At 40.4% G+C, this 25868-nt stretch overlaps 1 protein-coding gene across 4 annotated transcripts; it reads left to right on the forward strand.

Moving 5' to 3' along the window:
• On the forward strand, positions 1-21308 carry sh3bp2 (SH3-domain binding protein 2). 4 transcript variants are annotated; one of them, XM_047570578.1, is made up of 14 exons: positions 1-146; positions 256-400; positions 15198-15337; positions 15448-15550; positions 15643-15760; positions 16201-16268; positions 16391-16476; positions 16565-16642; positions 16890-17583; positions 17762-17885; positions 18260-18315; positions 18663-18738; positions 19936-19995; positions 20117-21308. In XM_047570578.1, the coding sequence occupies exons 3-14, from the start codon at positions 15202-15204 to the stop codon at positions 20258-20260; spliced, it is 1743 nt and encodes a 580-aa protein (XP_047426534.1). In that variant the 5' UTR covers positions 1-146; positions 256-400; positions 15198-15201; the 3' UTR covers positions 20261-21308. The 4 variants fall into 4 exon arrangements, with proteins under 4 accessions (XP_047426534.1, XP_047426531.1, XP_047426533.1 ...); XM_047570575.1 differs by lacking the exons at positions 1-146; positions 256-400 and adding an exon at positions 5546-5964; XM_047570577.1 differs by lacking the exons at positions 1-146; positions 256-400 and adding an exon at positions 5546-5964 and having other exon boundaries at positions 17765-17885.
• The last annotated feature ends 4560 nt before the right edge of the window (positions 21309-25868 follow it).

Raw genomic sequence — 25868 nt, forward strand, 5'->3', positions numbered from 1 at the left:
TTGACACATGTACGTGTGCATCCACAGTGGTGTCAGTTTTGATGAAGATTTATGCAACTCAAGCCTCTAAAACCCAGAAAAGCACATAAGAGGACACCATAAAATAGCTACTACCGCAGAGGACCACTGTTTATAGGTTATTCCCTGTAAGTAGGCTTTCTCATTCTCTCTCTCTGTCTCTCTCTCTTTTTTTTTGGCTATATCTGCCTGTCAGTGTTGAATGAGGGCTGCAGCCAGTTTCTCTTGTGGTTTAAGGGAGGGTGTTGTGACACTTCACAAAGCAGCTATGAAGCGACAGGCCAGGAAGTGAACTGGGCTGAAGTAGAGCTATGCAGGGCTCAAACTACTGATGACACAGACGCAGACAAGGGAGCGACACAGCTGACGCAGCAATCCATGGGTAAGTTTAACCAAATATTTTTAACAACTTATCAAAGCCGTGAGCAGTTTGGACCGTTTGGCTTTTTTCTTTTTAAAGAAAAATGTGTAGATTTGTTCGAGTAGAAAGAAATGGAGGTGAGAGTGCAACTCTCCACAACAGAAAGTCATTCATAGCTTTCCTGCTGTACTGGGGTGTACAGTGCATAGTGTATGACATAATTGTTGGCTTCAATAGATCCATGGACCGGAGAGAAAGCTTTATACATATTAAAGGCACTCATAAAAAACTGAAAAAAACAGATAACCTAACATTCAATTCTTGTAACTGGTTTTAAAGATATAAGTTCTGTGTCATGTAATGCAAAACAGTAGGACATAAATGACATTTAGTGTGGTCCCGTAGCTCTACGCATCTTTTGGCTTTACAGTTGCAAAACTGAGTTCCTTTTTTGCCCATAATTTTTCTCGCTAAATGCTAATGTGTTTTCATATAAGTGAATATCCACGACGGGTCATTGGGTTAACGGCTACGGCAACTTTGCAGATACATCTCTTAAAACAACACTTTGTATAGTAGCTGCTTGATTTTAGGCAGAAGTCGATAAGAACAGCTTCACAAGTTTATGCTTGTGATTGTACATTTTGTGAGCTGAAATAACAACTGTCGCTTTCTAATTTTCTCAGCTGAGCTGTGACTTTCCGACTGCTTCCAGAATGAGAGTAAAACACTCAGGTGACTGGTAAAAACTAGCAGACTTTTTCAGAGAAGGAAAGAGTAGCATGAACTTGTGCTGAAGGATAGAGGTAGTTGCACACTTCAGCAAGGTCAGAAACCAAAATTCATATGAGCCTGGTTGTGGTTGCCAAGATACAACAGTGAATAGCTTTAGATTAGATCATATTCAGATGATTGTCACTGCATATAGCACAGGTATATATGACTTGTGTATGAGTATAAATAGCTCATGTTTGAACCTCTTTCTCATTCTTTTTTTCCCCCATCATATCAATAGTTTGATCACCCGTATAGTGCAGCCCCCACTTTGTAGCACTGGCTCCTTTCATGTTAACATTTAACATATGCAGGCTTTTATTTTGGATTTAGTGACTCTCTGGCGGTGGTAGCAGTGTGTGGATATGTTTTTTTTTATGCTTTCATGTTCTTTATTGGCCACTTTGTGGTAAGATTGTGTTTGAACTAGACTATTTGGACGACTGCTTTACATGTGTAAAATGTTCGCCGTTAAGTGATGCAGCCCGCCTGGTTGTGTTAGCCTGGTGGTTCTTTTTACAGGTATATCTGATCCACTACATACACATACATGCTAAATTTACCCTTATGTTTGTCATGCTATCTGATAAAAGTTAGATATAACAAAACGTGTGTGGCAGAAGTTTACGACTTTGTATCTAGTTTGACAGGACATGTGTCACCTCGTTATCTTGTGTCTGGTCGTGTCAAGTAGAAAAGTAAAGTCGGTTCTTGGCCACCATAGCCTAGCTCCTCCATGATCACCTGTGTAAGTTATGTCTGGAAATCTGTGATTGGCTGAGGGGCTTGCAGAGCCGCAATGACAATTTTTCAACACTATGATGGCCTTAGCGGGCAGGAATAGAGAGAGTAACAGAAATTAGAGAGGGTTAACAGAGGAGAGAATTAAAAAGACGACATTGAAAGAGTCAAAGAAAAGCAGAAACTAGAAGAGTCTTGTGTTATCGGGAAAACCCAGAAGGACCCCCATTTTCTGTGTGAGGCATGTTACCTTTGAGGCATAGTCTTTGGACATAAAGCCCTTTCTGAGTGTTTTATACCGCAACACATGGCCTCTAGCCAGTTTTCAGTCCACTTTGTGCACAGCAATAAGCCATCCAGCTAAAGTTCAGTGAGGCAAGAGGTAGAGGTGCTTTTCCACTCACAAAAAAAAAAAAAAAAAAAGCCCCTGGTTGATTACCTTTCTGCAGAACCACCGACATCGCTGCTACCTTACACTGATTTCAGATATGCGTATTACAGCAGCAGCTTGGTTACCTTGGTTCCATTGTCAGAAAGAGTTTTGCTTTGACTCATGCTAGCTGCGCCCCATGCTGTCAAACAAAGGCCTCGTGGTTTCACATTGGATGAGTGACTCACTGTAAGAGGAACCAGCAGTCCTCACACATATAAATATCAAATGTCACAACGCACCCATCACAGCATCTCTGCGGTGTGTTACAGTACTGCTACAACCTTGCAAATCATTTCTGTGCGGCTCAGGATGCATGTGATGCTATGAATCGCCCATCTTCTCTGAACATGTTTTATCTCTGTTGATTTTATCTGAGGCAATGCACTACTGCCATTTATTTTTTTTTATGGTGGTTGACCTACATCTGCATGCCTGCCAGTCATTACAGGGAAACACACTCACCAGTAAAGGCCTGAAATTTTTTTTTACGCTTCATGCGTCATTGATGCTCTGCAGAAATATCCTCAAGTCATTTTTTCCTCCGCTGCATAGATCTGCAAGAGCATTGTTGACCTTTTCAGTATGTTGCATGATATTTTAGATCCGTCTCCTTTTTCGAGGATGTTAAGTTTTGAAGGCACTGGCTATGTCATAACTTCCAGTAAGGCGTCTGTAGTGTCTTAAATTTGACGGCAGTAATACTCTTGAAAAATAGTCACTGCTAGTAAAATTCTGGAGGGTGTAGTCTCCAGTTTGTCCGGATATAGTGAATGCTCATGTGCCCTTTGATAGGATTTGATTGATATGATATAGGGCTACTTCTGTTTGGTGGAAAGCACAGTTGCCAGCTGACCCGCAGCATTTTGCAATTGAGCAAGTGGAACATGGAAGTGTAGGAAACAGGGATGAGACAGGAGTAAAAACTCAAAATAAGTGAAGTAACTTACGAAACAGCAACAACAGCAGGAACACAAGGAACTGAACAGTGAGACAGAGAATCCATTTTTCAGTATATAATTGATAAGTCAAATCAGGTCTCCGAAACAAATGGCCACTGTAGGTTAAGCGATGCTATTGCCAACTTCCAAACGTCCACAGTTGTCACCACTGATGAAATTCGAGTATCTATCTTATAACTTTCCAGTAATCATTCTGTAGCTAGTTTCTTTGATACAAATGAACCCCACTGCAGATTTACTTTCATCAAACGGCAGTAACACTCAAAAGATCTTTGGCAAAAATAATTTAATTGGTGCAAGTTTATATGATAGAAAGAATTTACACAGACTGGATCAACTGCAAGAGATGGACCAGTTGATGTTGAATCCTCCCGTGTCCTCAATCAAGAAGCTACACAAGGGTTCGTCTGAACTAGCGCTCCCTCTGTTTAGTTTCTTTTGAAACTCAAAAGTACGTTCCGTAGTAGCCACCTTTTTCTATTTAAAGAAGGAACATGTAGGAGCTGGGATATGCTTAAGAACATTTGATGATCTGTATCTTGTCCATAAGCAAAAACAGGTTCTTAAAACAAATGGCAACAGCAGGTTAAGCAATGATATCCTTCAACTTTTATTTAATAACATCTTCCAGATCTCCATCATGCTCAAGAAGAAAATTCAATTCAATTCAGTTTTATTTATATACAAATTGTCTCAAGACACTTTAAAAAAAACTGACCTGAAACCTCCAGAACAAGCCTGAGGGCGACAGTGGCAAGGAAAAACTTGAAACCTAGAAACCTTGAGTAGAACCCAGCTTATGGAGGGAAACATCTGCCGAAGGCCAGCCGGGTAGAAACAGAGAAGATAGAGAGAAAAGAAGAACAGGAGAAACAGATAAACAAACTTCTGTCACAGATACATACATCAAGCTGAAGGAAACATGTAGGATCTAGTAATATAACACACAGCTGATGATCTTATGTGACAGTTTGATAGTATAACAGGAATCATGGGCAGGTTGGTGAATTGTGCATCTGGTAGGAGAGGACAACTGGAGGAGGCCATGAAGACTGGGTCAGATGTAGTTTATGGAGCTCCATAGGTCTGATACGCAGCACTGCAGACCATGAAGACTGGGCTGGTCGATGAGGCCATGACAGCAGATGTAGCTTAGAACTCCACAGGTCAGATATTCAGCACTCCAGACCAGAGACCCTCACAAGAAGATGGAGGAGAAAGAGGGAGAGCAGTTAGTAATAGAAAATAAATTATAAGAGGTTAGAGGACAGGAGTTTGGTGCCAGAAAAGAGAGAGAGTAGAGGACATGTCCTCAGTACATCGTCCCCCAGCAGCCTAGGCCTATAGCCGCATAACTAAGGGATGGTTGACTCCAGCCCTAAAAGAACTTGCGATGGCGACATTGTGAAAATTATTTGTAGAGTGCAGGTGGGAGGAGTTATTTCGTAGGAAGGATGTCACATGGTCCCTGAATTTAGCTTTGGGTACACACACATATATTAATGGCTCTGTGTGACATCGTCACTGTCTGAGAAAGTTAAATTTGTCTGTCCTAAGACGATCATTAAATCTTTATTTTCAAACTCATTTTCTGCATAGGAAGGTGCATATTAAATGATAAATGATCTATAAAGAACAGACAAGTATGAAGTTATAGAAGGATTAAATGGCCTGATTGAAAACAAAACTAAGAAATAAAGAGTAATACACTACAGCAGTGTTACTACAGCGTGTAACATACATTGATCCTGCTGCTTGTCTCACTGTGTGTGGACTTCATTGAAGAAAGCCGGTGACTTTTCAATTATTTACTCCACAGTGAACACGTAAACTAAATGTGTTTCATTTTCTCTCTTTTATTACTTTTAATTTAGGCATTTTAAATCTTCAATGTGTTGTGTATTGTGGTGACCTGCTGAATGTAGAGGCAGTTTCACTACAGATACTACAGACTAGAAAGTATGATGAAAAATTCATCTGCAACTTTACACCTTACAAGCTTACTTTCAGGTTCGCAGATGTGTGTGTCTTTGTGTGTTTGACCACTGCATTGTTCCAGTCTTACGGGACGGAAAGTCCCACGGCCTTTTTCTCGGGTTCTGCGTGTCCGAATGTGTGAGGCGTGCGTGTGTGTGTAGCGTTGCGGACTGGATGTGTCGACCAATCACATTCTGTGTTTGAGGAAGCAGGAAGGAACATGGTGAGGCAGGTAGACCAATCAGAAGCTAGGGCTGGAGGAGGAGCCCCCTTCAGGAAACGTCTGGCAGAGTATGAAGTGTTCATACCGTCAACGGACTTCTAGAGTGTCGACTGATTGTTCTATCCGTTTGCCTGTTCACTGATTTAATGTGTTTTTCAACTTCCAGCTTCTGTTAACCACTCGATACATCTGTTCTTCCATCTTTCCTTTCATCTGTCTGCATCAAGACACATGCTATCTTATTTAACTAGTCTTCTGATTTCAAATCTGTGACTCGATCCATTCTGAGCTGGGCGATTTCGACCGTACATCTGTTGCTTGCCTTACACGTGTTTGAAAAGTATGGTGGTAAACTGTGCTGTGCTGCTTCCATCATGTCTGCCGACATGTCCGTTTCGTACGTAAGGAAGAAGAAGTCGTTTGCGCGGAGTTCCAAGCCGAACAGCAGGATGTGTATTTGGGAACAAAGGGAAATCATGTAAGTCGATAATCCGTCTTCTAACTTTGCTCATCCTGGTAAAACTTGTGTTGTTATGTTATCAGTAAGTTGTCTTGTTTTTGTTACTTTCTTTATGGAAACAAATCTCTGCCTGCCTTGGTTTGGTGAGCAATTCTAAGACTTGTTTGAGGGAGTATAGGAATATCTATGTGGTCGCTTGTTGTGTGTGAGTGGTCTCAGATATGTCACATTTGGTGGTTCTTTTTATCAGATGCAAATTGCAAAACCACTCAGTAAGAGATTCACCTCATGTGTATTTGTTGTTTTTTGAATTGGATGTTTCTTCCTCATTAACTAAAGCACTACATGTCACATGAACTATTTAGGTCAGTTCTTTATCTTTACATGTTATTACCACTGGGATCATTGCCGATGATCTCATCCAGAACTTTTTGTTTCTGTTGTAGACAATTTCAGCATACAGCACCAATGATTTCAGATTATCTGGAAGTCATACGAAATATAATAACCTTTAAATAGCTTAACTTTATCACCGTTCACCACAAGTGGAACTTGGCTCAAAATAGAAATCAAGGTGGTCTGTTTGACACAAGGTAAAGAGCGACACTTGAACCGTAGTGGAAGGAACAACACAACCTGCATGTCACCACTACCGCCCATGCCCAACCTAAAAATGTTCTGCTCCTTTTTGAGAATGGAACTTGGTGCAAGAATATAAAAGTAATACTGATGCAGAAACTTATACGGCAAAGCAGGTGCTTTAAGCATGTGTGTTGGGAGTTGGTCACAGTGTATTATGCAAAGACAAAGCCAGCTATGCAATGTATCAAATTCCATTTAAGTATATGTCAAATGTGAGTGAGCAGTCTAAATGCAGTGTGTAAGCCACAAGTTTAATTAATGACACATTACATCATTGCTTATATTAATGTTACATGGTGTAACCGTTTGCACTCTGTTGCTTTTTACAGTCCTTTTATCTCTTTGAACTTTAGGTATATGTGCAACCCTGTGAAAAGGTAAACACTAGCAAACGAAACATGACTAAAGGCTAGACATTTTTTTGTGTTTTTTTTTTTTTTTTTGTTGAGACTCTGACCACCAAAAATACCTTTGGAGATTACACTTTTTTCAAATTCAAATGTAACTTCACAGTAATACCTGTCCCCAGGGTCATAAAGGGGGCTTACAACTCTTCACCAGAGGGCCCAGTCACACCGGCGTCTTTTTGTACACATAATCCCTCTCACAACAAAGTCTTGCATCAGAAACAAGTCATGTATGGTGGGTTTTGGTTGACCCCCCCAGTCACGTCAGCAGTGTGTTATCACCACGGTAATGTTCGCCGTGGTTTGTCTCACAAGACGCAGAAGATGAGAGAAGTAGAGAGTTACAGGAAACGTGTTCTCATTTTCAACCCACCGTACTGATGGGGGAGTGTAGTCCCACAGCCAAATCTCAACCCTCTTCCTTCCTCTCATACTGTGTACCTCTCCATGTACCATGTACCTCTCTTTGCCGCTTTATCTCACCCTCTCTGAACTATTGTTGCTATATTTTAGGTTTTTATTTCAGACATGGATACAGCTAAAGCACAGTTTTCCGAGTTTGCATCAGTCTGAGAGGACTTCTTCCTGCAGCCGTTGTGGCAGTACAGTTCCCGTTGAGCGGCACTGCCATATTTGGACACAGGAAGTGCTAATAAGGAAAGTCACACGTAGAGAAAGAGGACATGCTTTTACTATTTCAGCTTTCTATGAGCCCAGTGCAGCAGGTGTGTGCATGTGGAGCAAAAGTTAACTTTCTGTTTCTGTTCTGCTTTTTGTATATATTGTTTTCTCTAACAAGGAACCAAAGACTCCTACGCAGTAGTGCCCACCCATACTCTTTTTTCAAATTTCACACAATAAGGCTCCGCCGATCCATTGACTCCAGCCGCATCATGTCACAGGAACTAAAGGTTATTAGCGAGTTCTCCGAATTTTCTGAGTCATATCGATATCCTGCGGTTACCAGCATCAACGATAGCTGCTACAGTATTGTTAGTAGACAATGAAAGCTTAATTATTACCTATTCATCAGTAAAATGCATCCTTAAATCCTTTTCTTTTCAATAAGACGCCTTTCTAGGGCTTGTGTAATCAATTGCTGAAATTAAAAGTAGACCAGGTAACGTTTGCCTTGCCAGAAATAGTAACTTAGTTGGTGCATATGATGCAAGAGTAAAAATTCAGGGCATGTTGCCACAAACGCCATGACCTGAATTTGTTAGTAGGTTAGTAATTAATAGGCAAACGGATATAAAAGCTAGTTGGAACATGAGGGTATTTCCGTATTCCCACAGTGTTGCTTTACATGAAATGCTCATCAGATATCAGGCTGACATACAGAAAATTTGACTGGGCCTTGCTTTGCATCTTAGCAAGTGGTTATTTTCTAATTGGCACAAAACATGATCTTAGCAGACATCGTCAAGTCATTAAGCTCCATACACGAGGGGGCATAATAGGATGGACAAAATTCATGGCATTATGACACACATTTCACTCCGGACGTTAAGACGTTCACAGAGATCCGTCACATTCACATGACTCAAGCATAAATAATAGAGAGGAAATGAATGTTAAGTGGAAGTTCAAGAGATTTGAAAGAGAAATCTCTTAGAAGAGAAGGCTCTGACATGTTCGTGGAAGTAGCTATACAAACACTATAGGTACTCAAAATAACATACATAGGAAGAAGGAATCGACATTTCTAAAAAAAAAAAAATAATAATAAATAGTGTTTTATAACTGAGAAGAGAAAGAGAGATTATTCATTTATCATTAATAGAATATTAATACAATAAATATACTCCACATTTTATTGTCATTATACCTCTGGAGTAATTCCACGTCAATCTTTTAGGTGGAAAGTATGACTTAAAATCTCATCACCCTTAGTTTTATTCTTGCGTTTACACCTGCACATTAAGAAGCCGATGTGGCGTTGTGGTCAGTCGACTCTGAGGGTGGGGGACAGGGGGAACAGGAAGAACACGCCTTTGTTTCCTGGACGGACTGCATCTGCATCTGCTGCAGCTGGGTCAGTGGTTTACCTCTGACCTTTGCGTCTGACAGCGTGTTCGCAAGCGTGTCGTGGGGAAGTGCAGTGAGGCCTTCGTGATGTACTCTGACTGTGCAAGGACATCTGTTAACCACATCCAGTCTCTGAAGCAGGCACCTGACAGCTGCAGAAATCTATTTCTCACTATAACCAAAATATTTTTTGGTCACTGAATACGTGCAGGATAAAAGTACAAACAAAAACACGGCACAGAAGTCATTTTCTGTGACAGTCAGCCAGTCTCATTCTGTCTGATGTTCCGAGATGGATCCGTTGATTTTTATGTGCTAATTGGAAAAATCCAACCCATGACCACCTGGTTACTGTCAACACCATCTATCCACGACAAGTTTCCCCAGAAACCCCGTCACTGATCACATCTGACATCCAAGAAAACTACTTCTACATTTCAGTAATCACTTTTAACTTTTCCATGCTGACGCTTTCTGTTGCAGCAAGCTAAATTTCCAATAGTAAGCTTCACCCTGAAGAACAGAAAGACCTGATCTTCGGTCTTAATTATGCCTTGGCAGACTATTTGAACCTCTCCCTACATGTTTAAAAAGCCAGAGGGGAATGTGTGTTCAAATGACGTCTTTCGAAACTAATGTGCTATGTGCACTGCATTCAGCAATGTTTGTGTGATTATGTTGGTCAGATGTGGTCCAGTTTTAAACTAAAGCCACCTACATGTCAACCTACAAGTCAAAGTATAGGATATTATAAGAAGGATTATAGTATAGGATTGGTATATTAACACACGCACAAGCAGAAAACGTGTGAGGAAGTGTTCCTTCTCAGTTTTAAGCCGAGGGTTTTCACATCCATATTGGACAAACAATGCCAGAGTGTTTTCTAACCTCTAGTTCTCGCTATGTTCGTGAGAAGCAGCAAATGTATTTTGTTTTTGTTTTGTTTTGTTTTTTTCAAATTTTTATTAGAGGAGTACTGTTAAAATATGACCCAAAACCAAATATACTGATACTGTGAAATCCTTTAGGTCAGGATTCCACTGTCCACAAAGGACCTTCCTCCAGATATTGAAGATCTCACAGTTTTTTGTTCATTTCTTCACTGAACCAAGTTGCTCTCAGTGTTTGGCACTGGTGTGTGTGTGAATGTGTGTGCATTTGTCTGAATGGAAGAGTAGATTTGTCACTGTGGTAGAAAAGTGCTATGTAAATACCACAGCTGTTCTACATGTAAGGTTCGTCAAAATAATGCTAGAAGTTACAGCTTTACATTCATATTCTGGGGATTTTAGATCCAATGGCCTGCAGCGCAGAATGCACTGTATATCCGAATAATAAGCTTACGTGCGACTTATAAGACTTATAAGAAGTTGCATGTTATGCCCTTGCCACACTCTTGTCATGCGGTAATTTAGCAGGAATACTATCTGGAGATTTGATTCATCGGGGGTTTTCCATTTCATAGCTGCACTAGTTTCAATTTCAGTTTCCCCAGCGGTCATTCTGACTGTTCTTACAGCTACGGGACACGCCTTTTTCTTCTTCGTCTTCTCCTCTGTGAAATAATGTTGTTACAAAATGCTCTCTGGGATGCTGTAATCCCTGCAACTGTCTTTGAGTCTATTCAAAATCAATGCATTCTTATTACGACATACTGTAAGTTATAAAATATTTGAAAATCCCAAAAGATTATTGCTAAGCTTCCATTTCTACACACTAAGCGTCCCATGATGCATGTGCAATGTAGACTTTAGTTTATACATAAAAGAAGAAACATTAGGTGTGCTCCCTATTTAGAATTAAAGCTTCAACATCTGGCTTTTCCTCTTGGGACTACTGCTTTCACGTCTTCCTGTTGCTCAAATTTCCACCCAGAAACCATGAAGTAATCTCAATGAGCTGTCAATCTACTAGGAGGATTCTGATGTATTTTTAAACTCATTAAATGCACTTTTCTACTTATCTCCGGTCAACAGTGGATTGGTATCAAAGCACGGTTACACACTGGAAATCAGTTTAAATTGCCGTTCAGTCCAGACATTGTGTTTGTGTCTGTCCAGGGAGGAAATATGTTTGAATGAGTCTGGTATGTGAGCAGCTCCTGTGCTTCCCTTTCCCGTTAAACAGCAGTTCGACTGATTAGCATCTCTTGCACACAAACCTCTGCAGAATTCAGGTTGGGGAGAAAAAGGAAAAAAAAAAAAAAAACATAGGGTGAGAGGGTTCAAAGCTGAAACACTCCCGTTTTCTTTGACCTGACTTTATTTTGTGGGATGAGGAGATCCTTTGTGAGTCAATACACAACTGTATTCGTTTTTTAGGTATGAGTCATTTTTTGTTGGCACATAATGGGGGAAGTAAATACGACTTCAGTTGCCATCAATTCTGTAACCCTACTGACAGAGAAAGATTGTAATTCACAGTTTTAATCATGAGACAGTAACCAAAGACCCCCGCTAACAACTTTCTGTTTCCAGACATAACAGGACCTTAGAAGACCCATGTCCGTTTTCTAAGTCAAAACTGTTTTGGAAGCACTAGGGAAACCTAGACAATATTAGGAAGTTGGTCATAATGTTATGCCTGACAGATGTACACTATTTAATACAATGTCCTGGTGTGTCATTAACCCACTGGCAGTTTACCAATTGTAAACACAACAATGCAAACCTGTTGTCAAATGTAGTTTTATTCCTATTTCATGCATCAAACTCAGAGGTAAAAAAAAATAATAAAAAAAAATACTTCTAATTTTTTTAAGATACAGTGAATGCAGCACGATTTATCTGGATGAATGTGAGGTGAATCCACTGGCTGTCGAGTTCCTTGTTGGTCCATTTCTACTGAGCGGCAGTATTTCTGCATTTGGTCACGAGATTTTGATATTGAAAGTGTTGCGGCGATATGTGTCTTTTTTGATGATTACAACTTTATTTTGGTTAAAAAAAACTGATCATTTAACCATTGAAAACACACATTATTTACAGATTGCACAAGATACATTACAACTTTTTCTTGCAGAATCATACAGTTATTCTTGTGGTACTACTGTTTCATAACTTTACAGTTTACAATTGAATTGAATCACAAGCTCGACAAAGCTCGTCACTGCTACCTCAGATCATGATCTTTGCCAACTTTGCTGAGTCACAGTCGAGTCGCGGTCACTATCTTGTTGTTTCAGATCTCTGTGCCTGCACTGCAACAGCGAGAATGAGGTCTTCAGGAAATCTTTTTTTTTTTTTTTTGTGGATGATAAGCAGTCGGTGACCCTTCTCAGAGTGAGATGAGGTTTAGTTAATGCAGTTATCAGTAGTAATCAATAAACATTGCCTGGGGCAGTCCTAGACCAAACCACACCCTTGAATGCCCTCTTGACATCCACACATGCGTGCACACACAGACAATGCGATATTAACCTTTTAACAGAAGGCACAGCTCAAAATGAGAATGCATTGGTTGAATTTTTTATTTGGTGTAAGAATGCTGACAACCAGCGTATGTCCCACCCTTTCATTTAATCATATACCAATGAATAGATAAAATTAAAAATATGTATTACCATTCAACTGCATTTAAAAGAGACTAAACCAGCAGAGTGAAGTTTATCTTGAAGTTTGATCCTTCCTAAGTTGGTGGCGGACTGCTAGGCACAGTGAGCTGACATGCTAACCAGACCAGGAAAATGCTTGTGAAAGTCAGTCATTGTAGCTCTACAATCGCGACGGCTAAGCTACCTGTTTTAGTTTCTGCTTACCATGGAATAAACAGACACCATTCAATTGTACTATTGTGCTATTATGTGTCTTATAACGTGCAGCCTACAGCATATGATACTTCCATGTTCTTTGTCCTACAGTCAGCACTGTTGCATCTTTTGCCATCATGAGGCTGTTTTACAAGCTACATTTCATGAAAGGGGAACTGGACGCCTTGAACACCTGGCATTCTTATTATTAAGTTTGTTGGACGTTATTTTAATTTACTTGGATCAAGTTCCAAAAACAATATTTGTTAGACTTAAGTAAAGGTGATCAGTGAAAATGGACAACGCTTTTCCTCCCATTGGCCTTGCTGACTTTAGCATCACGGCGATGTTTAGGCATTATTTCAGGAGTTAATACCGTTCAAACTAAATGCAAACATCTATCTAATATTTTTTCCAAATGAGATCCAAAGTCAGGGACTGAACTTCTCTCTCAGACTTTCCTTAGTTTCCTTCTTTATAATATCCGTCAGTTCTCACATGCGCACAGGGCTCAAAAGTGTGGGCTGTTGTCGCCATTCATGTAATTCTTCATCACCTGTTGAGCTGTGACCATCTGTTCATTTGAAATACACTACAGGCCAACAAACTGACTTAAACATGAAACCACAGTGTTGTGCCTGACACCAACCCTCCAGTAACTGCATCCATCAGCGAATAGCCTGACAAGTATTCCTACAGTTTTATCTCACTCAAAGGGAGTGGATTTCTACTCCCCAAATTCCTACTAAATTCCTGGACACACACACACAAACACACATTTTTGTACAACCATGTTTTTGTGGACATTTGTTGGCATAATGATTTCCCTGGCCCCAACCAGCTCATCTAAGTCCCCAACCCTAATCTTAATCACACTATAATTGTAACCTTTACCCTAAAATCAACTAAAGACAGCAGCCCGCCAAAACGTCCTTACTTTGCAGAGGCGTCCTCACACCGATGGTGTAATATTCAAAGTGGTCCTCAGAAAGATAGCTCTACGTGAATGCATGCTCTCCCCCTTCCTCTCTCTCTCTCTTTCTCTCTCTCTCTCTCTCTCTCTCTCTGAGGTCTGTAGATGCTGTTGATAAACTGGAAGTTCACATAAACAAATTAGAAGATGAGGAACTTCACTGGAGATGTTTATTTATGCTGCTTTCTCTACATTTCACCAACCCACATGCACACATTTTACACAAGCCTTGAACCCCAGCGAAGGGATTCAGGACGTTATGCATTTCCTGTCTGATGTGTGTTTGTTCCAACAGAAATGTGTGCATGTACGGGCGTAGGTGTACTATCTCATTTTGAGTGTGTTTACGTGCTGCGAGAGGGAGCGAGAAAGATAGAAATCACCTACAAAGGCAGTCAGAGGGAGAAGGGGGAGCGAGACTTCAGCTGAAACTGAAAAAAAAGCAGAGAGTGAAATGAAAAGAGAGCCTGATCAGAAGAGGCACAAAATCAGATGGACAAAACTGTCCCTGTTTGGATCTGATCTGCAGTAATCCGAGAGAGGACACAACCAAGGAGTCTAGTCTGTTTGTTGCTTCTGTCATGGACCTCCTGCCGTCTGTAGCTTCCACGGTGTTAGCCTCCACAGTCAGCCTGTTGCGAGACAGCACTGCCTTTCAGAGTATCAACAAGAGGCTCAACAGGAGGTAGGCAACACCTCGTCAGGTCACATCTGGATTCTGTTCGGCCAGTTTTAGGTCGTGACTCATTGTACATGAGAAAGAGATCTTTGTTTCAACTTCCGATTGTGGATTTCTTCTCATGGGAACGAATGGACTTGCGGTCAGTGTGAGCTCTCCAAATCTTAAAGGATTTCCTTGAAACGCTTGGTAGACAGAGCAACGCTCCAACACTGACTCCGCCAGTTCACCAGGACCAGGGGATTCCTCACTTACCATAACAAGCAGTAGATACAACACAGTATGAATACAGCATGAATGCTTAATTTATAGCATCTTATTCCACCGGTTTGGTCATCATTGCACAAACTTTTAGTTGTGTTTGGTCTTTGCTGTTGGCACGGGTCTCATTGTCTGATTTAAAACGTGGCTGAAAGTCTTACGTTTCAAGACATTCAAACCTGAAAAGAGGGCACTTGGGTGTCTCTGGTGTTCGTCTAACACTATGTTTTGATTCAGATGGCTTAGCAGTTCTCCGACTGCTTTCTAGATTTGTGTCTGAAACGTAATGTAATTCTTGAACCCTTACAGCTTTGTTGGTTTCGAAGCAGGATTGGTAACATGTCCTTTCTGAATGCTGTGTATTTCCTCAACGTTTTCTTTTTGGTTTGTGTTTCTGTGGCGCAGTACTATCCCCACTTCCAAAACTGTCTTTGACTAGGGAGACCGCCTCTGTTAAGCACAACAAGTAATAACATGCTTTTTCCTTCCCTACCTCTCCTTTCCTTCCTGTAGGACCATGTCGTCTCCAGATGTGTCCTGGCCGGTGCCGATGCGAGCCATTGGGGCTCAGAACCTCCTGACCATGCCGGGAGGAGTATCCATTTCAGGATACCTCCACAAGAAAGGAGGCAGCCAATTCAGCCTCATGAAATGTGAGTGCATAACAAAAAGATTAGTTGTGGATACACAGAAAAAAAAAAAACAAAAAAAAAAAAACATAAAACCATGAAGACATTCTTAAAACATGTTGTTTGTCTTTCAGGGCCATTGAGGTATATCATTATTCACAAAGGCTGCGTGTATTACTTTAAGAGCAGTACCTCTGCTACACCACAGGGGGCGTTCTCTCTCAATGGCTACAACAGGTCAGATCTGTCATGTCATTTTTTAGTGTTCTTATTCATTGCATTGGTCTTCATATTTCGGAGCATAACTCTTACTTTTTTTTGTTCCACAGAGTAATGAGAGCAGCAGAGGAGACAACATCCAGTAATGTCTTTCCTTTCAAGCTTGTCCATTTCAGTAAGAAACACAGGACTTGGTTCTTCTCCGCAGCCAGTGAGGATGAGCGGAGGGTAAGGACAATTTTAGCCAATAATTATAACTGTAATAAAAAAAGAGTGACTTTTCTTTAATTGAGCCGATGTTATGGATCATAAATAAAAAGCCAGATATGAAGTAAAATGTATCTATACCCACATTCATAATAGAGTGTCAGTATCTGATGTTACATGTGCCTAAAGTATATGTTTAGACTAGCACGGCACAAAGAGCAGAAGTTGAAGTCAAGGTTGGAGACATTGGAGACGTTCTTGATACTGTTGTTGGTTAGCTAATGACTGGAAGATGACATTTTTGCTGCAGTTCAGCTAGCATCTTTATGCTAAACTAGGCTAATGGTGCTGCTCATCTAATGGAAATGAGCAGCATGTAAGTTCATTTACAGAAATGTTGAAGTACTGTATCCTTCATGGGGATGTGTAAAAACCTCACACAAATATCTGCTTTCTTACAGAAATGGATGCGACACCTGCGAAGAGAGATCGATCACTATAACGACAGAAAGGAGTGCCACATCCCAAGGTAACCAATCACATTCCCTAATTCTACAGTCTAATAAGATAAAAACAAAAGAACTGATTGCATTCCAAATAGTAACTTAAATAATTTTGACATTTTTCTGAACCTTTTCTTTGTTGCTGTAGTGACTCCGATTCAGATGCAGACAGTTTCTATGGCACGATCGAGAGGCCCATGGACATTAGACATCCTGTCGATACCGCAGAAAGTGGTAAGAACATAGTGATGACCGCATATACGTACAACATGTGGAATTTATTCAGCTATTAATCTGTTGTGCTTATTCCTTCTGTGTGAAGATTATATTGATGAGGATGATGATGACGACGAGGAAGACTATCTGAAGCCAGACAGTGACTGTTCGCCATCGTCTACAGGTGAAGGCACAGAACACTTTTTACTTTACTTCAGCTTATAGCAATACTGAAAAAAGGCAACTGGACTTTCTTGAAGACATTTCACCACTAAAGCAGCTTCTTCAGTTGGATTTAAATAGGAAAAGAAACCCTGCAAGTTCAGTTGCCCTTTTTTAAGCTTGCTTTTGACCTTCACAGACAAACACCAAATCATCAACGTTTCCCTTGAAACAATCATTCTGATTTTGTATTTTCTTTACCTCTTCAGTTCGGCCCACGGGGCCACCCCCTTCCTACCCTCCTCCCCCAGTGCCTTTAACTTCATCGCCCCGTCAAGACTCCAGTTCATGTTTCCAGAAGGGCCCTCCTCCTCCCCTTCCCGCACCGCACAAAAACAGTCAGCTCCCCAAGAAACTCCCTCCCTCTGTGCCCCCGCCCTCCTTACAGGACACATTCAAAAGCCAGGTCCCTCCTCTTCCTTTTGCCCTGCACCTGCCCAAAACCCCATCTCCCTCATCCAGCCCTCCACCTCCTCCTCCTCCAAACACAAAGAGAACTCAGAGCAGGGCAGCCTCTGTAGGGTGTGCCGGTAACGACAAAAGAGACTGGCGGTCTTTTCCGGCCATGTCGGTCCAGTCGCCAGCCACCCTGCCCATCTGTGACCAATTAGAGACCAGGATGGCCCTAAATGGTCCTATCAACAGCTCCCTCAATTCTGGAGGGAGCCAGTCATTAAGCAACAACTACCACAGGAGCAAGCCACCGCCAGGCCTTCCAACCCCGAACATGGGCGGATCCAGCCTCTCCGTCAACAAGATGTCCCCCAGTCCTGGCCACCCTCCGCTGTCTCCTCAATTTAAAAGTGGGTTACACAACAAGCCAATGATATCCAAGCCTCCTCCACCAGCAGTCAAACCTCCACTGCCTGTAGTCAAGTCCAAGCCGCCAGGAACTCCATTCCAGTAAGCTGCACTCGAAACACAAAAGTCACCTCATTACGCAACAACAAAACGTGTACTAAGCCTAGATTAGAAGAAAGCTTTGAAGCAGCATAAAAACTGCTAGCCTAGTTCCAACCCAGTGAAAACATTCATATTTTAATATCTCCAGTTGCTTCACTAACACATGTTTTTTTGCCAGAAGAGCGTCACCAGAGGGCCAGAGCTTCCGTTCCCAGGGAGATGAGGTGCCGACAGAGCTCAGGAGGAAACGAGACATGACCATACACGGGGGAGGAAACGATTCTGACGATGACTACGAGAATGTAAGCAAGACTGAAATGATGTATCAGCTGATGTTAAAGTTAACTGCAGGCATTTTAACTACTGTATATGTGTGTTCTTTAGATAACAGAGATTTCAACTTAGACTTAGAAAGATTTTGTCCACAAAGGAAATTGCTCGATCAGAGGAGCTAAGTTGCACAGAAAAGATGCTCTTGAGAACCACTAGTAAAAAGAAAGATAAAATAAAAAAAGATTAAAATAAAATATTTTTTATATGTTAAAAACAAGCAAAAAAACAGTCTGCATTAAAGTACTGAATGTATTTCTCATAACAGACCCTTATTTAAACCTGTATCAGTTTTTTTTAAGTTAAACACATTGCCTTGTATCTAACCACTTGGTTCTATATGCAGGTGCAGCTGCCGGACTCTGTGTTCATTGACACGACTGAAACCAGCTTCGTAGAAAAGTATGACACATACACTTATTTTTAACACATAGTAAAAAGTGTAAAGTTGCAGTTTGCAAAAGTGAGCCGTTCTGAGCCACCTGTGCTTCTTTACACTGTATTTCTGCCCTCTAGTGGCAAAAAATAGCCCCCCAACCCCCTCTCCCTCCAACCCCACCCCCCCTTCTTTTTTTTCTTTTTGTGTATGATTAACATCACTCTAAATCTAAATCTAGCTAACAGGGTCATGGGCTACATGTAGGCTATTCTTGTTTTCCTATTTGCAGCAGAAGCTAACACCAATGAAATCATTGGAAGATGTGTTTCTAATAACAGCCTTTAACCAGTGATGATGTTTCTTCACGCAGGTTATTCAGAGAGAGCCCCATCCCACCGCAGGACGGACTATACGGGATCAGAAACTCAGGAACCAAAACATCAAAGGTAAAAATTAAAAAAAGATGACTCACTTTTTGAGTCATTTTATTGTCTAGCACTTAGGAAATTTTTGGCGCAACATTTACTAAACCCGAAACACCAACTCGTGAAAACTAAATGATGGTGCTAATGATCCAGACTTAGAAGAATCCCCTTGAAAAGAATGAATGAATCACCTTGAAAAGACAGTACATTTATGGTCTCATGTCCGACAATCATACGGTCAATCATTTATTTTTAGGATTTTGAAATATTTTGGTTCGCAGCTAAATCCATTGATAAATCATAAGCCATGACACCCTCAGCAGGGAGTGTCATGCCGCTGTAATTTCAAATAAAAATGAAAATTATTGCAACACAGCTCAGTGTTTTATTTATTCTATCTGCTCTACCGGCTCTGTTGAAAAAAATCTAATGATGATTTACGAGTTACAGAGATGAAATCATTTTGTTTTCAAACAAATTCCTCTTTTTATTTCTATTTATACCAACCACGTTGTCACAATCATTTCATGAGGGGAGACAAAAAATATTTTATGATCCTGGGGAGCCAGGAGCGCTTGGGCCCCTGGAATTTTGCTTAGGTTGGTAAAGTTGTGCTGGAGTCTCTCTGAAAACTGATTCTGCTCTAGCAAAGATCTGCCAGTCCAATCAGATCATGGGTTTATTCTTTTAGTAACCTTCTTAACAAAAAATGTGAGAGAAAATTAGTTTTTCTTAAGGGAAGCACCGGGTTAACAGTGGAAATTATTCAGGTTCAACACGTTCAACAGCCGTTACTTTTACTGTAGTTTGCATGTAGGAAAAAAAGAAATTGTAGAACATTCCAGACTCGGAACAACTCGTGGGTTATCAGGGTTATCACAGCTAACCTTGTTTCTACACAAGCAAAAACCAATATGCTAATAAAAACAAAGTGCAATGTTAAAGTTATTAAAGTTGGTTGAAGATAAAGCCAATTTAAACAGGGAGGAATTTATGAATCATAACTGTGAGCTAAGACTAAAGAAACTAAAGCTTCACATAGTGGTAGAGATCAAAACTGAGCCAATATGGAGTGGATATTATATTTACTAGCAACATATATCATGTTTGAATTTATATTTTTTACATTATCTTAGTCACATAGTTAACTGTATGTGACACAAATTTGTACTATGAAGTCTTTGCTACTGCCTAAATTAATTATGGTGTATTTTCCAGGTCCTGGTGGTGTGGGACATCAGCATATGCAAAGCCAGAAACTACAGACTGTTTGAGGAGGTAAGATGCCTGCTGCTATACTATGACTGTACCTGTATGTAAAATTAAAACAATTTCTGCATAGAAAATAAAAATATACAGTACATCACACTAATAGAGTTCACTGTGTGTGCTTTGACAGGAGTCGTGCCTATATCTGGAAAGTGAGGTGACATTCCCCTCTCTGTCCGCTCTGATCGAACACTACTACACGCATCCTCTTCCTCACCACGGCTCGCTCTGCCTGCAGAAGCCCTACACAAAGCCGCTGGTTGGCTTGATGTAGAGTCTGAGCACCAACACAGGCAGCTGGACACCAGTGCAAAGACTTGGAGCGCCTCCACAGCGGAACTCAATCTCAGTCAATAACGCATGGAGTATAGTAGCTCTCACAGTATGCTGAAACAGAGCATACCTCTCACTGTCCAGTGGAAAGAAGACAATTTCTGGAAGCACAGCAAACACAGCAAGGAGTGTAAATACACAGCGGACTCTCAATAAAAGGTTCAACTGGCACCAAAATAAGCCTTTTCTAAAATCTGGAGAGTGAACTGAGAAAAAGCAGTCACAGAAGTTAGCCAGATATATGTGACATATTTTGTCCACAAGGGGGCACTGTGATACTAATTATAACTAATGATCTAAAACACTGTAGCGGGATCAACCATATAGCCTTGCAGTCATATTTTGATTAGGTGACCTGCATTTGATCAACATACCTGATACAGTCTGATACAGTCACATCAAGTGTATACATATCAAACAAACATAGCTTGATTTTATTTCATACTGGAATGGATTGTATGGACGTGAATATTGTTCTGGCCGTCATAATGTTCAGCTTAGTTACATATGTTGATTATAGTTGGTTCTAAAACTAATTTTGTTACATTCCTGACAATAAGTGTCCTGGTATGAGACACCTCAGACACTGAACATTGATTATCAAAGTTGATAAGAAGGCTGCAGGATTTTCATTAACACTTTACAAACTCTCAGCCTTTCTAAAAGGAAAATCTTTTATGTCCAGGTGCAAACTCCAAAAGCTCTTCTTGTTATTTATACCTATAAATCTGTTTAGCATTCCTCCAGTCATGAATAGTTTACTGTACTGGAAAAAGTGCTGTATTTAACGCTCAATGTTCCTCTGTGTTGGGTTTCTTACCTCAGTTAATTTTTTTTGTTGTTGTTGTTTTAAAATGCAGTTTGTACAGCACTGACTTTGATATTGTAAAATGCTCTTCAATATTTATGTGTAAATGTTGTATCTACTGTAAAGAAAATGTAAATTTATTGTTTTCTACTGTTGGAAATATATACAAGAATTACTTACAGCCTCTTGTTTAGTCTCATTTTGAAACTTTGCTCAGTCACTGATACAATCAGGCATCATGAGACTCACCAAGTCACTCAACTGTTGAATTTGTGAGTAAGACACCATAAGTAGCTCATGTGATGTGAAAAAGAAAAAATGAAAATAGTTCAATTTTTAGTTTGCTGGATGGCAAATCACTGTACAGTTTCAGTTTATTATATTCCAGTCTCCCTGTCCTTGCCAATAGGCTGATGCTGCCACCACCATGCTTCACTAAACTGATGGTATTAGGTGGTGATAAGTAGTATACTGGGTTCACCAGACATAGTACTTGAAGTTTTACCCAAGAACTTCAGCATCAATCTTCAATCAAATTTTCTTTATTTATTATTTTTTCCCCATGTAACTGTAGGAGGGTGTTAGGCCGGGACACAAACAGAACTCAGAACGCAGAGTGAGATACAGCCAAGGCCAGCTTTATTTAACAAACAAAAACTCACTCCAGATGGAGGAAAACCAATGAGGCAAAATTACAACCAAAAATTCATTGCAAAAATACTACAAAGAAAAACCACTTCAACAAAAGGAAACCAAAAACCTCTTGAGACAAAGTACAAAAAAAAAATAAACAGGCAAAATTACTTTGCTCGAAGCCGTGGCAAAACGTGGGCATGAAAGGCTGGGGAGAACGCATGTACATACAGGAAATGCAGGTGGAAAAATAGGTGGAAACAATCAGCAATCAGGCACGACACATCGGAGACACACGAGGGAAAGGCAAGTGACCTGACACGAGAGGAGAGTTACCTTTCAAAATAAAACAGGAAATCACGAGACACGGACAGAACAAAACCAAAACCTCACCGCATTGTGACAGAGGGGATGTGCATATTAAATTAACTACCGAAGGTAGTGCATACACTTTAAACCATGCGACAGCACATCCTTAAAGGCTGTTCTCTTTGAAACAAAAACATTATGTTAGGAAGCACTAGACCTTCTTGAGAACCTTTTTCAATCCATTATGCAACACCCATTTCATATCCCCCATGGCTGCTTGGTGATAGTCATGGTTGTAGAGGGTATTATTTCCTAAACTGCCATCAACAAAAGAACAGTAATGTCTGGAGTATACCATGATGATGCAAATGACATCACTGCCAAGTCCCAAGGTTTAGACCTACTATTTCCTGACTTCTGCCTTTGCAACAATTATAAGTACAGCCACTAGAAGGTGCTGCCATATATACTGTATATATAACCGTCATATCAATTGGGAGAATTTGCTGAAACAACTGACACTTCATAAATGAATCATTTTCTGTAACCCCTTGTCCTCTAGGAAGGTCTGGTCTAGGAGGGTGGTACATGTCTAAGTAACAGAACATTGAATTGTCCCAAGAATTGTCTCCAGATGTTAACTGTTATTGAGAAGCTGCAACAATTAATCTATCTATCCATCTATTATTTAATGGAGGATAGAAGAGTAGTTTCACTTTAAAACCAATATCTGAAGCAAGCAGAAATAAATGCTCCATGCCGACTCAGTATCATTATCATTCATTTTTACTACCACGGTAATTGCTGGAATCATATTAGCTTGCAAATAAAATAAAATAAATAAACATTACATTACCAGGCAGTGAGTGTGATTTAAGTCTGAGGAAAGGAGAGCTGGTTGGTGCTCAGTGTGGGGTGTGATAATGGTGCTTCCGTATAGCAGATATATGTATGTATGTTTGTGTTGGAATTGACATTGTCGCTGTCTGTGGTGCTGAACGGGAATTTCAGTACAATAAGAACACACATGGATTTCCCAAACACTGAAAAGTGTAATAAAGTCTATCCAGGCCTGAATGTTCATTGTTATCATCACACATTATTAATATTATCTGTCGTGCTTTTGTTACTGATACTTTCTATAGTAAGGTGAAAGGGAAACATGTAAAATACAGTGACATTTTTCACTAGATATTGGTCTACCCTGAGGTCTCTTTTTACTGATTACCTCAAAGCATAACAAGTTTGCAAACAAATTAATAGCTCTTGTTTTGGACAAGATGAATCATTCCCGTGTGACATTGAATCACAGCAGCACTTCTCTTCTCTTCTCTTCTCTTCTCTTCTCTTCTCTTCTCTTCTCTTCTCTTCTCTTCTCTTCTCTTCTCTTCTCTTCTCTTCTCTTCTCTTCTCTTCTCTTCTCTTCTCCTTACTCACCAGGCTCAGCAGAGAAAATAATAATCCTAGAGAGAGTGTGCACTCAGCGTTCCACAAAGAGGTAAAGAAGCTCCCCGATTGGCCACAAGCATCTTCAGAAACCTGGCCCAGATCTAGGCATGATTAAGTATCTGCTTTCAGCCAGTGGTGATCTCCTGGTGAGATGAGGATAAAGCTGTTTAGTCTGGGGAAGTATGGATATCCGTAGGCTGCGCCCAAACCCTATGCCTTATAAGTGTTATTCCTCTGCTGGATTTGAACACACAAAACGATGGCCATATTTTTACTGTGATAACAGGAAAACCATTTCTGGTATTGGGTTTTATGAGGGATCCGCAGCTGAGTTCCAGATTTCACCTTTTTGCTCTCAAGGGAACTCAGCAGTGTTTCTTGATTCTGCATAACCAGAGACAACCTGTGACTGTGCTGCTTGGCATTTACTGACCATTTTTCATTACCGTCTTGACATGAACCAATTTGGCAAATGGCAAAATCGAACGTGTCCAAGAAATTATCCATACAGTAAATCATTTAGTCTAATATCCACTCACTTGGTCACTCAGGATAGGCATGAATGCAGGACTGAATGCAGAACTGCTTGATTAAAATTTTCACAGGGGTATCTAATGAACTGGCAAGCGAGTACATATTGTATGGGTTCTTCGTTCTCCTGTAACTGACAGGCCAGGTCAATTTAATGACAAAGGCATTTTAACCTGCGCACATCGATGCTGTAGTTTGTCTGATGCTATCACTGGACATCTGCCACAATAACAGGTTAACATTCACGTCAGGGAAATAGAATAAACGGAGCCATCTGGTCTTGTTAGTGTTCACCTTGGGTTTTGTACGCGATGATATGTGCGGGGACTTCAGTGTGCCATGTTTTATTAGGGGTATCCGACTGCACACAATGTCAGCAGCCTTTCAGATGCAATCTAAAACACCTGTCAGCGCCTCTAAAAATGTCCGTCCTTACTTTTTTTTCTTTTACAATGCAAACTTGTTTCTTCTGTGAATACTTCAACAAGAAGCCAAGAATGTAGGTTAACTGAGCTATTTGTGTTTTCACAGCTCAAACCCTGTTCACATATCAAGTAATTCACTCATTGCCCTCATTGTAGCTGAGATTTGGTCACTAGTGTAGGATCCAGGCTGTGGTTTCCTGTAGCAATACTTTGTCCATATATGTTTTCCACACTGAATATTTCTGAGTAAAACAAGCAAAATGGTATATGGAAATAACCCGTTATCTGCATGGTATTTCCTTGGGGTAAACGTCTGTGGAACATGCATTGGGTCATGTCAGTTCTTTTATCAGTTGCATCTGGGCTGAGGTCAGTTTGACTTGTTACCTGGCCACATCACGTTAGCAAGGTTGTATTGTTACAGTTTACTGGACCTCATTAACATTTGACATATTGTTACCTCAGTGCTGCAATAATCTCTTCCTGTATGTACTAGGGGTTGCACGAGTTCACATTTTTTTTTTCTTTTTAAATCAGACTAGTTGCTGATGACGTCACTATTTAAAACACAGTAGAAAGTAATCCTTTGCAACAATGAAGTCTATATTCTTGACATGAATACATGTGCTGAGGACAGACAGCTCATCTCCTGCATATTGTTTACTGCAAATATGTATAGCCTGTATAAAAACTGGCTGCAACTCAGCACCATCAACAGCATTTAATAGAACTCCACAATGTGTTGTAAGATAGATAGACTAGTTACAATGCATAACTCACAACCCACCTATAAAGCCACAATGTTCTATACAAACAATCACAATTTCCTTTGTTTCTAGTCTTTATGCTAAGCTAAGCTACTCACCATTTGAATGTTTCCTAAGTGTACAGAAGAATCAAGTGTATGGATGTCCTTATCCACTGAAATGCTTAATTAGTGCATTTTCCAAATGTTGTACAACACCTGTAAGTTACAGTACGGGACAGTAAATGCCACCATTGTCCGCCAAGTTGTGAACTCCTGTCTTGCATGGTTATAAACTGCTGTGCAGCATGTTGGTGTCTGAAAAATCTTTTTGATGTATTTTTCAAGCTGTCTCGTATGATAATATTCATGCTTGGAGATGAGTGCAACAAGAAACAGTCAGAGAAATACAGAAGATTATACAGTGGTTTGTGTGTGTGTGTGTGTGTGTGTATATGTGTGTGTGTGTGTGTGTGTGTGTGTGTGTGTGTGCGCGTGTGTGTGTGCGTGTGCGTATATGGTTTTGTGTGTGTGTGTCCACAAATGTAAAAATCTAGGACAGAATGAGCCTTGGGGTGCATCGGCAACTATCAGCATCACTGAAGATGAGGTTCAATCCTCTGATAAGAACTACGAGAGTCTATAAAAC

This window comes from Mugil cephalus, chromosome 19 (genome assembly GCF_022458985.1).
Source record: "Mugil cephalus isolate CIBA_MC_2020 chromosome 19, CIBA_Mcephalus_1.1, whole genome shotgun sequence".
Classification (NCBI taxonomy): domain Eukaryota; kingdom Metazoa; phylum Chordata; class Actinopteri; order Mugiliformes; family Mugilidae; genus Mugil; species Mugil cephalus.